Genomic DNA, 12907 nt, shown 5'->3' on the forward strand with positions numbered 1-12907 from the left:
TTGCTGTGTTCCATGGAAATGGTCAAGGCTTTTCAAAAGAGAAAACAGAGAACAAAAGAATATGTCGGGCGTGCACACAACTGTGTTATTGGCAGGAAACGTGCTGACTCCTTTGTGAATGTGTGAATTCGTGAAGACCCTTATTTCAAAGAATTATCTTTTCCTATTAGTTGTTGAATGAAGGGTTTTTCTCATATATAAATAGTTTCTAGTTCTGACAAATTTTGTTTGGTTATCTATAAAGTGAGCTTTCATAACATTTGTTTTGTCTGTTTCTAATGAAGACTTGTTGCAGGAAGAATCTCAGTTGTGACATTGTATGGATGATGCCAGTGAAGTGATCAGAATTCCAGTATCTAGTGTGTTGTAGCCATAATGAGCTTCTAATTGAAGGCGACAGGCTGCTTTTTTTCCCCTCCTAGTTGGTCAGGCAAAATGTTAGATTACATTCATTATTAACTCATTCCTTATCAGCAGAGGACTGGATTAATTTGTAGGGAACGTAAATAATTTTTGCTTTGTGTCAATTTTAGAGATTGAAGTTCAGGCTTATACAAGATTCTCACCTGCAGCTGTTCCAATTGTATGCATTTGTGTAACTACCATCATAATAATGATACACTAACATTTCTGTCACCCCAAAACTTTCTCATGCTACTTTGTGCTCTATACCTTCCTTCTTTCCCTCTCTCTCGCAACACTGATTTCCTTCCTATTATTATAGTTGTGGTTGGTTTTTTTTTTTTTTTAACTTTTCATAGAAGGGACTCATATAGTGTGTAGACTTTTATATCTAGCCTCCCTAACCCCACAATCATGGTATTGAGATTCATTTTTGTTGTTTTATAGATAATTTGTTCTTTTTAAATGCTGAATACTTTTCATTGCATTAATATATAACTGTCCATTCACCTATTGATGGACATTTAATTGTTTCTAGGCTTTTTATTATAGATAATAAAATACCTACTTGTGACATATGGAAAATGTATGTTTAATTTTTTTTTACAAACTGGTGAACTATTTTTCAGAGTGACTGTACCATTTTGCATCTCCAGCAGTAATGTTTGAGGGCTTCATTAAGTTTGCATTCTTGCCATAACTTCGTACTACTAGTTTTTAAAATTTTAGTTATTCTATTGGGTGTAGTGGTATCTGTTAGTGGTTTCAACTTGCATTCCCTGATAATTAAATATGTTGAACATCTTTTCATGTGCTTACTTGCTATCTGCATATCTTCTTTAATCAAGTGTCTTTAAACGTATTATGGCCATTAAAAATTGTATGCTTTTTGCTTCTACAACAGTTATAGAATTATGGCCATTTTATTTATTATGAACACCTTTATTTTTTGTTTTTCATGCATGAAATTTATTTTAGAGCTAATGTAAGCTTAGTCCACATTATAATGTTATAACATTAATTTTAATGCTAACATTGAAATTAAACATTAAAACAGCATTGATACAGAAAATGAAAATATGACTTAATATGTACAAAAGAGTTAGGAAAAACTTGATCAAGAATTTTTTTCCAACTTTTAGGTTCTGGGAGTACATGTTCAGGTTTGTTACATGAGTAAATTGCGTGTCACTGGAGTTCAGTGTACAGATTATTTTGTCACCCAGGTACTGAGCATAGTACCCGATGGGTAGTTTTTTGATCCTCACCCTACTTCCACCCTCCTCCCTCAAGTAGGCCCCCGTGTCTGTTGTCCCCTTCCTTGTGTCCATGTGTATTCATTGTTTAGCTCCCACTTATAAGTGAGAGCATTCTGTTTGGTTTTCTATTCCTGCATTAATTTACTTAGGATAATGGCCTCCAGTTGCATTCATGTTGCTGCAAAGAACATGATTTTGTTCTTTTTTTATGCTGCATAGTGTTCTGTGGTGTATATGTACAACATTTTTTTTTTTTTTTTTTTTTTGAGATAGAGTTTTGCTCCTGTCACACAGACTGGAATGCAGTGGTGTGATCTCAGCTCACTGCACCCTCCACCTCCCAGGTTCAAGCAATTCTCCTTCCTCAGCCTCCTGAGTAGCTGGGATTACAGGTGTGCACGACCACGCCCAGCTAATTTTTGTATTTTTAGTAGAGACGGGATTTCACCATGTTGGCCAGGCTGGTCTCAAACTCCTGACCTCAGGTGATCCACCTGCCTTGGCCTCCCAAAGTGCTGGGATTACAAGCATGAGCCACCATGTCCGGCCTATGTACCACATTTTAAAAATTCAGTCCTCTGTTGATGGGCATATAGGTTGATTCCATGAATTTGATACTGTGACTAGTGCTGCGAAGAACATATGAATGCATGTGTCTTTATGGTAGAATGATTGATATTCTTTATATATCCAATAATGGGATTGTCCTGTGTCAAATGGTAATTCTAAGTTCTTGAGAAACCTCCAAACTGCTTTCCACAGTGGCTGAACTAATTTACATTCCCACCAGCGGTGTATAAGCATTCCCGTTTCTCCACAACCTCGCCAGCATCTATTATTTTTTGGCTTTTTAATAGCCATTCTGACTGGTGTGAGAAGGCATCTGATTGTGGTTTTGATTTGCACCTCTCTAATGATTAGTGATGTTGAGCATATTTTTCATATGCTTGTTGGCCATGTGTATGTCTTCTGTTGAGAAGTATCTGTTCATGTCCTTTGCCCATTTTTTAAATTGGGTTGTTTCTTGCTTGTTGACTTATACATTCTGTATATTAGACCTTTGTTAGATGCATAGTTCACAGATATTTTTCTGTCCTTCTGTAGGTTGTCTGTTTGCTGTTGATAGTTTCTTGTGCTGTGCCAAAGCTCTTTAATTAAGTACCACTTGTCAGTTTTAGTTGCAATTGTTGGGATTGCTTTTGGAGTCTGCCTCATAAAATCTTTGCCAGGGCATGTGTCCAGAATAGTATTTCCTAGGTTTTTTTTTTCTAGAGTTTTTATAGCATTATGTTTTACATTTCAGTCTTTAATTCACCTTGAGTTGATTTTTGTATATGGTGGAAGGATTTTCGTATACAGAGCCCAGTTTCAATCTTCTGCATATGGTTTGCCAGTAATCCCACCACCATTTATTGAATAGGGAGTTTTTTCCCTGTTGCTTGTTATCATCAACTTTGTCAAATATTAGATGGTTGTAGGTGTGTGGCTTTATTTCTAGGTTCTCCAGCCTCTTCCATTGGTCTATGTGTCTGTTTTTGTATCAGTACCATGCTGTTTTGGTTACTGTAGTCTTGTACTGTAGTTGAAGTCAAGTAGTGTAATGCCTCTAGCTTTGTTCTTTTTGCCTAGGATTGCTTTTACTATTCAGGCTCTTTTTTGGTCTCATATGAATTTTAGAATACTTTTTTTTTTTCTAATTCTGTGAAAAATGCCATTGGTAGTTTGATAGGAATAGCATTGAAACTGTAGGTTGCTTTGGGTAGTATGGACATTTTAATGATATTGAGTCTTCCTATCCATGAGCATGGAATGTTTTTCTATTTGCTTGTGTCATCTCTGACTTTTTTCAGCAGCATTTTATAATTCTCATTTTAGAAGTCTTTTACCTTTCTGGTTAGCAGTATTCCTAGGTATTGTATTTATGGCTATTGTGAATGAGATTACTTTCTTGATTCAGCTTTCAACTGGGATATTATCGGTGTATAGACATGCTATTGATTTTTATACATTGATTTTATATCCTGAAACCTTGCTGGAGTTGTTTAACAAATCTAAGAGTCTTTGGACAGAGACTAAGAGTTTTCTAGGTATTGAATCATATCATCTGTGACTAGAGGTGGTTTAACTTCCTGTCTTACTATTTGGATGCCTTTTATTTCTTTCTCTTGCCTGATTGCTCTGGCTGGGACTTCCAGAACTGTGTTGAATAGGATTGGTGAGAGTAGGCGTCTTTGTCTTGTTTCGGTTCTCAAGGGGAATGTTTCTAGTTTTTGCCTGTTCGGTATCATGTTGGCTGTGGGTTTGTCATAGATGGCTCTTATTATTTTGAGGTATGTTCCTTCAATATCTAGTTTGTTGAAGGTTTTTAACATGAAGGAATATTGAATTTTATTGAAAGTATTTTCTGCATCCATTGAGATGATCATTTTTTTGTGTGTTTTTAGTTCTGCTTATGTGATGAATCACATTTATTGTTTTGCATATGTTGAATCAAACTTGCATCCCAGGAATAAAGCTTACTTGATCATGGTGGATTAGCTTTTCTATGTGCTGCTGGATTTGATTTGCTAGTATTTTGTTGAGGAGCTTGCATCTGTGTTCATTAGGGATATTTGCCTGAAGTTTTCTTTATTTGTTAATGTCTCTGCCAGGTTTTGGTATCAGAATGAGGCTGGCTTCGGCCAGGCACGGTGGCTCACGCCTGTAATCCCAGCACTTTGGGAGGCCAAGGCAGGCGGATCACGAGGTCAGGAGATTGAGACCATCCCGGCTAACATGGTGAAACCCCGTCTATACTAAAAATACAAAAAATTAGCTGGGCGTGGTGGCGAGCACCTGTAGTCCCAGCTACTCAGGAGGCTGAGGCAGGAGAGTGGTGTGAACCCGGGAGGCGGAGCTTGCAGTGAGCCAAGATTGTGCCACCGCACTCCAGCCTGGGAGACAGCGAGACTCTGTCTCAACAAACAAACAAACAAACAAACAAACAAACAAACAAACAAGCAGAATGAGACTGGCTTCATTGAATGAGTTAGGGGGAGTCCCTCATGCTCAACTTTTTATAATAATTTCAGGAGGATTGGTTCCAGCTTTTCTTTATACATCTGGTAAAATTTGGCTGTGAATTCATTTGATTCAGGGCTTTTTCTCATTACTAGGTTTTAAAAAATGACCGATTAAATTTCGGAATTCATTATTGGTGCGTTCAGGGTTTTAATTTCTTCCTAATTCAATTTTGGGAGGTTGTTATGTTTCTAGAAATTTATCCATTTTTCCTATGTTTTCTAGTTTCTGTGCATAGAGGTGGTAAAAAAAAATGTGTTGCATGCATCATCACTGTTGAGTCATAAGATTTTCTTTTCTTTTTCTTTTTTTGAGACAGGGTCTTACTCTGTTGCCCATGCTGGAGTGTAGCGGTATGATCAGAGCTCACTGCATCCTCAAATTGCTCCTGCCTCAGCCTTCCTAGTAGCTGAGACTACAGGTGCATGCAGAATTTAAAAAATATTTTGGATACAAAACCTTTCTCAGATATATGTTTTGCATATATTTTCTCATAATATGGCACTTGCTTTTTCCTTTTTAATTTCTGTCTGTTAAAGAGTAAAAGTTTCACATTTTGATAAATTGTGTTTTGTCAATTATATCTATTTTCATGCATTCTTTTTTCTGTTTAAGAAATGGGTTACAAAGATTTTTCTCCTGTAGTTTGTCCTTGACGCATAGTTTTTGCTATTATATTTTTAGACTTATGATCCGTTTTGAGTTTGTTTTTGGAGCAGTTTGATTTTTTTAATATAGAAATCTGGTTCTTTTGACACCATTTGTTCCAAAAACGATCTTTTTATCATGAAAATCAGTTGGCCATACAAATGTGAGCTTATTTCTCGACTCACTATTCTGTTTCCTTGAAATATTTGTGTACACCTATACCAGTACCATACTATCCTGATTATTGTAGCTTTATACGTCTTATACATGTGTATCATTTGTATACATCCATACCTCAGAGATATTATATAATGTAGGTTCAGTTCAAGATGACTGCGATAAAGCAGATTCCATAATAAAGCAAGTCACATGAATTTTTTGGTTTCCTAGTGCATATAAAAGTTATGTTTGGTTAGACTCAGTGGCACATTCCTGTAATCTCAGCACTTTGGGGAGGTAAGGTGGGAGGCTTGCTTGAAGCCAGGAGTTTAAGACCAGCTTGGGCAACAAAGCAAGACTCTGTCTAAAAAAATAAAACAAAATAAAAAAATTAGCTGAACGTGGTGGTGCGTGCCTGTAGCCCCAGCTCCTCAGGATGCAGAGACTAGAGGATTGCTTGAGATCAGGAATCAGAGGCTACAGTGAATTCCATTTCAGGTGACAGAGTGAGGCCCTGTATCTGAAACAAAAACGAAACCAAAAAAGATATGTTTACACTGTACTGTAGTCTCTTAAGTGTGTAATGACGTTATGTCTAAAAAAAAAAAAAAGTACATACCTTAATTAAAAAATACTTCATTGCTAAAAAATGCTGATGATCTGATACTTCAGTGAATCATAATCTTTTTGCTGATGGAGAGTCCAGGTTACCCCATACGGGGCTCTTTCCTGTTCAGTGTCATGAAACCAACACACCAAACTGAAACTGAGTGTCAGGCAGTGCAGGCTTTATTCAGTGGTCTTGGAATTGGAGAAGTGGGAACTTAGCTTAACTTCTCAGCTCCTGAGAAACCTGGAAGTTACAGATATAGTGCATCTTTAATGAAGGGTTTGGGCATTAAGAGCCAGGAGAGGAATATGTTTTTCTTGGAAAGGGATGGAGATTTTCCTGGAATCAAGGAGCCACCTCTTTCCTATGCTTTCCTGGTCTCTTCTGGTCATTGTCACGGTGATTGTCAACTGTCATGGTGCTGATGGGAGTGTCACTTAGCATGGAAATTGGATTATAATGAAGCTAGAGGTTCTTCAGAGGTCGAGTAAGCTGCCATTGTGGATTTCATCAGCTTTAGCTGGTTTAGACCTAAGAAGAAACTTCTGACCACTGACATCCTGTTTCCTAAAAATAAATGGAGTTAAACCTGACTAGGAATTTAGCCATATCACATAGGCATTGCATTGGCCAATAAAAATGGGGTAGGGATCCAGCTAAGTCATTTAAGCACTGCAATGGGTAGTATTAGGGCCTTGCTCTGGATTAGGCTTTGGCTTAAGGGAATGTTGTGTTTAGTTTAATCTTCTGTCTAAACCACTAAAATTTTCTCCATATCGGCAATAAGCCTTTCACTTTCTTCTCATTCATGTGTTCACTGGAGTAGCACTTTTAATTTTTTCAAGAACTTTTTCTTTGTGTTCATGACTTGGTTATGTGGTGTAAGAGGTCTGGTTTTCTGCCTGTATCAGCTTTCAGTACGTCTTCCTTGCTAAGCTTAATCATTTGTAGCCTTTGATTTGAAATGAGAGATGTGCAACTCTTTATTTCAAATGAACACTTAGAGGCTATTGTAGGATTATTAATTGATCTACTTTCAATATTGCTGTGTCTCAGTGATGAAGGAGGCCTGAGGAGAGGGAGAGAGTACAGGAGAACAGCTGGTAGGTGGAGCCTTCAGAACATACTCATTTATTGATTAAATTTACCATCTTCTATGGGTCCAGTTTGTGGTGCCCCAAAACAATTACAATAGTAACATCAAAGATCACTGATCACAGATCATTCTAACAGATACAGTAATAAATGAAAGAGTTTGAAGTACTATGAGAATTACCAAAATGTGGTGGAGAGATACCAGTTGAGCACGTGGTATTGTAAAAACAGCTTCAGTAGACTTGCTTGACACAGGGTTCCCACAAACCTTCAATTTGTAAAAAAAAAAAAAAAAAAAAAAAAAAAAAAAAAATGCAACATCTGTAAAGCACAGTAAAGTGAAGTGCAGTAAATTAGGTATGCTCATATGTAAGAATCATGTTAATTTACATAAAGATTTTAAAGTTAGCTTGTCATTGTCTTTAAAAAGGCCTGGTAGGATTTTGATTGTGATTATTAAATATATAGATCAGTTTGGGGAGACTTGCCATCTTAAGAATATTATAACTCCCAATCCAAGAACATGGTATTTACTATTATTTATTTAGGTCTTTGATTTATTTTATCTGCATGCTATAGTTTTTAGTATACAAATCTTGCATGTATTTTGTTAGACTTACATAGAATTATTTCATATTTTCATGTGATTGCAAATACTTTCAGTTTCAAATTGTTCATTTCTATAGAAACATGATTGTATATGTAGACCTTGAATTCTGCAACCTTGGTAAAGTTCTAGTAGCTTTTTAAAGAGATTCTTTGGGATTTTTTATGTACATAATGTTATCTGTAAATAGATTATGTTATCTGTGATGGTTTTATTTCTACCTTGACAATCTGGATGCTTTAGATTTATTTATCTGTACTTACTGCACTGGGTAAGATTTCTTATACAATGTTGAGTAGGAGTGATAAAAGCAGACAATTTTGCCTCATTCTTGACCTTATGGGGAAGGTGTTTATTCTTATATCTGTAGATTTTTTTATAGATGCACTTTATAAGGTAGAAGAAATTCTAATTATGGTCTGTTGAGTGTTTTTATCTTGAAAAGGGTGTTGCATTTTTATTCCTAAAAATGCCATACTGCATCTTTCTAATGTAATAATCGTAGTGGTTCCCCCCTTTTTTCTATGAATATGGTGAATTACATTAATAGATATTCTGTAGTACACCAGCCTTTCATTCCTGCAATAAAGTGCAACTGGTATTGTATTGCTAGATTTTATTTGCTATTTTTTTTTTTTTTTTTGAGATGGGGTTTCGCTCTTGTTACCCAGGCTGGAGTACAATGATGCAATCTTGGCTCACCACAACCTCCGCCTCCGAGTTTCAAGTGATTCTCCTGTCTCAGCCTCCCGAGTGGCTGGGATTACAGGCACGCACCACCACCCTTGGCTAATTTTTGTATTTTTAGTAGAAACAGGGGTTTTCCATGTTGGTCAGGCTGGTCTTGAACTCCCGACCTCAGGTGATCCACCCACCTTGGCCTTCCAAAGTGCTGAGATTACAGGCATGAGCCACTGTGCCCAGCTATTTGCTAATATTTTCTTAATGAGTTTTGGGCATATATTTATGAGACATATAGATATACAAGCATATGTTTTATTTTCTTGCAATATATTTATTTAGTTTTTGGATATGTGCTACTGACATTGTAAAATAGGTTGGAAAGTGACTCTTCTACCTTATGAAAGAGTTTGTGTATGATAGGTATAATTTTTTGTTTGAATAATTGATAGAGATTACAGATGAAGGCATTTTTAAGAATTTTCTTTGCAAGAAGTTACAAATTCAATTTCTTTTTAGATCGTGGGCTATTCAAATTATCTTTATGTGTAGATTGGTTTTGGCACTCTACATTTTAAGGCATTTGTCTGTGTCATCAGAATATTTCCTATTTCCTTCATTATGTTATTTGTTTGTTCCTTGTTACTTTTTTGAACACTTTGACTAGAGTTATTGATTCTATTATCTTTAAAAATAACAAAGTTTTTGTTTTATTGATTCCCCCCTGCTTACTCATCTTATTTTATCGAATTCTTGTTGCATTTTTATTTCCTTATTCCTTATTCCTTTATTTCCTTTTATTGAATTTAACTAGCTCCTTTTTAAAAACTTTCTTTAGTTGAAACATTGATTTCTTTATCTGTCCCTCTGTCTAAAACACAGTTTTTTCTTTATTGTACCTTTACAATAAGTCTTATTATGTGGAATGCATTTCCATATACATTCTAGAATGAGATCTCATTTCTGGTATATTTTTGATGAGGTTTTAAACTATCAATTTAGAGAGACTTTTAGGCCATGTTATTTTCTTTTACATAGGTGTTTTTGTTTTTGTTTTTGAGACTATTTCACTCTGTCACCCAGGCTGGAGTTCAGTGGCACATTCTTGGCTCACTGCAACTCCGCCTCCCAGGTTCAAGCAATTCTCCTGCTTCAGCCTCCCAAGTAGCTGGGATTACAGGTGCTTGCCACCATGCCCGGATAATTTTTGTATTTCTAGTAGAGATGGGATGTCACTGCGTTGGCCAGGCTGGTCTGAAACTCCTGACCTCAAGTGATCTACCCGCCTTGGCCTCCTAAAGTGCTGGGGTTACGGGCGTGAGCCATCATGCCCAGCCTACATAGGTTTTTTAAAAACCATTTTATTCTTTCTTGTGTAAATATATTATGAATCTTTCCTTAGATTTGTTCCAAGATAGTCAATGGGTTTGATATTTAATGTCATTTTGTATGATTTTTAAAAAATTTTTACTAATTGTTCTCAATTTATAAAAATATACCTGATATTTGTATGCTTGGTAAATCCATATATTCTAACAGCTGGACTTTATTGTGAATTTGCCTCTGTGTGTGTGTGCACAGATGATATATATTTCTATGTACAGATTGGTATTTTTTGCTTTTATACAATCGAGTTTTTAGCAAACAATGACAGCTTTATTTCTTCCTTGTAATAATTACTTTTCTTGGCTTATACATAAGACCTTCTATACTGTGTTGAATAGAAGTTATGATAATGAGCATTTTTTTCCTACATCCTGATTTTAGGGTCAAACCTTTTCATATTTTATGGGTGTTTGCTAGTTTTTGTTCATTAGTTTTAAGGTTGGTACCCTTTATCATATTAAGGAAATGTTTCTTATCATGAATAGGCTTTGAGGTTTATTAGATTATTTTCTGTATCTGTTGGTGTAATCATGTCATCTTCCTTCCTTCCTTCCTTCCTTCCTTCCTTCCTTCCTTCCTTCCTTCCTTCCTTCCTTCCTTTCTTTCTTTTCTTCTTTTTTTTTTTTTTTTTGATGGATTCTTGGTCTGTCACCCAGGCTGGAGTGTAGTGCTGCAATCTTGGCTCACTGCAACCTCCGCCTCCTAGGTTCAAGTGATTCTCCTGCCTCAGCCTCCCGAGTAGCTGGGACTACAGGCACGTGCCACCACGCCTGCCTAATTTTTGTGTTTTTTTAGTGGGAACAGGGTTTCACCATATTGGTCAGGCTGGTCTCAAACTCCTGACCTCGTGATCCACCCGCCTCGGCCTCCCAAAGTGCTGGGATTACAGGCGTGAGCAACTGCGCTGGCCTAATCATATCACTTTTCTTCTGTGTAGTACTAATTTGGTGAGTGATATTTTTTTCTTCGCCAAATTTTGCATTCCTAAGTTGACATAGAGTAAGGGATGTATTATGATCATTTTTGGGATAAGTTTTGAATCAATTTACTAATATCTTGTTAATCAGAGATTTGAATATTATGTTAATGAGAAAGTATAGAGATTATTGGTGTTTCTTCTTTTTAAAAAAATGACATTTTTCTTCCTTTTTTCTTTTTTAGCACAAGCCCACCGTACTGTTGTGTGGATCTGTATTCACTTCGTACCGGGGAGATGGTCAAGTCCATTCAATTTAAGACCCCTATTTATGATCTCCATTGCAATAAACGGTAAGGATCTTTTCATATGTTTCTTGTGTAAAATAAGAAACATGCTCTCCTGGGCATGGAGAACTCTACCAATTTCAGTGACTAACTTAGGTTTATTTTTAAAAATCTCAAGGAAACACTTTCTGAATTCTGTTCAGTGGAATAGCTCTAAGATTTCTTGATGAATATATTGAGACTTCTAGTCTTGATCCACTAGAGAACTGTAAATTCAGTTTAGTGGGGTATAGTGAGCATTTGTAAAACAAAATGGAAACGAATAGAAAGTATCTGAGCAAACTTAAAAATGTTAAGTATTGTTTTGAGAAATCTTTTAATGTAGCTTTTTATATGTATTTTATGTATGCTGATTTATGATGGTGAAATGTAGTTTTGTTGTGAGAACCCACCAACATTTTTGAAAAGCATGTTCCTGAACTATAAAAAAAAGTTTAAAAATATTTTTATTCCTTCACACTTCACAGTGGAGCTAAAATAGGGACTAGACTAATTTGTATCCTTTAAAATTTATTTAATTGCTGGGAAAATATTCAGATCTATCTTGAACTTCTATGTGACCTCTATTGCTAATGACAAATTAATCACAGAACATTAGAGGAGAAAGGAACCTTAGGAATCTTCTATCACCCAGCACTTTCCTTTTCCATTTAAGCAAACTGAAGCCCTGGGATGGTGAATATCTTGATCATTAGCTCTTACGTGCCTTGTATAAATCTTCCATGCCATCATAAAGCTAAACACATGAAATATAGAAAATAAATTGTTTTCTGCCATTTCAGTAAATTTAAGTGAAGCAAAAGACTCACAGGTTAGATTTTAAAGAGATGTTTTGAAAATTGACTTGGTAAGGTTGAATGTAGAAGGGAGGGCAAAGACATATTTAACAAATACAAATAAAAGGCAGGTGGGTTTTCATACTAATAAGAGAAATATTTGAATTCAAGTATAGAAAGATGAAAATTATAGGATGTAGGAAAAATACCCAATATATTATTGCTAGAAGGAAATGATTGTCCCATGACATATCAGGTTGGTCAGAAGGGTATAGAAGTGTTAAACAACATTATTGAATGGGTAGATCCTGCAGACATATTTAACCCTGAACTGTCCTTTGTGCTGTCACGAACTTGATTACATATTATTTGGTCAAAAAATAATGTGAACACATACAAAAAGTACAGAGAAGATTCTTAGACCACAGCTTCCCTGTATGTCAATTACATAAATATACTAGAAATCAAAAAACAACAACACAAAACTCTTTCTCTTATTTGCTTTCGTCCTTAATTTAAAATGTTTGCTCCATTTTAAAGAGGAAATCAAAACTGTAATTGTATATCATCTGAGAATTAATAGCAAGATATAGTTGCTCAGTTGCTTAGGTACTTTATTTAAAAGTTTCAGGTCCCCCACAGATAAATGTAGTCACCTATATCTGAATTGTTCCTCATTCTCCAAAAAGCATATATATCAATAAATGGAATCAAATAGAGGTGAGGCTGCATATACATATAAAATCACCTGTAGCCCATGCTTAATTCATATAACTACACAAGAGTGAATACTACAACTAGAAATTTTAAATTTGAGGATGGTAGAGCTTATTCAGGAGTCCTTGCAAGAGGTGATATGACAGAGTGCATGATGTGGCAGAAAGGAGACTATGTTGGGAATTTATTGGTGCAGAAGGGACATAAGTAAACTATGGTTCACTCCCAGAAGCATAGGCTGTGT

The 12907-nt window shown here is 35.8% G+C and overlaps 1 protein-coding gene across 5 annotated transcripts in view; it reads left to right on the forward strand.

The window, feature by feature from the left end:
• Nucleotides 1-12907, forward strand: part of BCAS3 (BCAS3 microtubule associated cell migration factor) — a 710433-nt gene that overhangs the window by 177876 nt on the left and 519650 nt on the right. For all 5 annotated transcript variants that reach the window (XM_008011209.3, XM_037993644.2, XM_008011214.3 and 2 more), the window contains exon 8: nt 11069-11176. In XM_008011209.3, the coding sequence (XP_008009400.2) occupies nt 11069-11176 (108 nt within the window). The remainder of the gene's footprint in view (nt 1-11068; nt 11177-12907) is intronic.

This window comes from Chlorocebus sabaeus, chromosome 16, assembly GCF_047675955.1.
Source record: "Chlorocebus sabaeus isolate Y175 chromosome 16, mChlSab1.0.hap1, whole genome shotgun sequence".
NCBI classification, from domain to species: domain Eukaryota; kingdom Metazoa; phylum Chordata; class Mammalia; order Primates; family Cercopithecidae; genus Chlorocebus; species Chlorocebus sabaeus.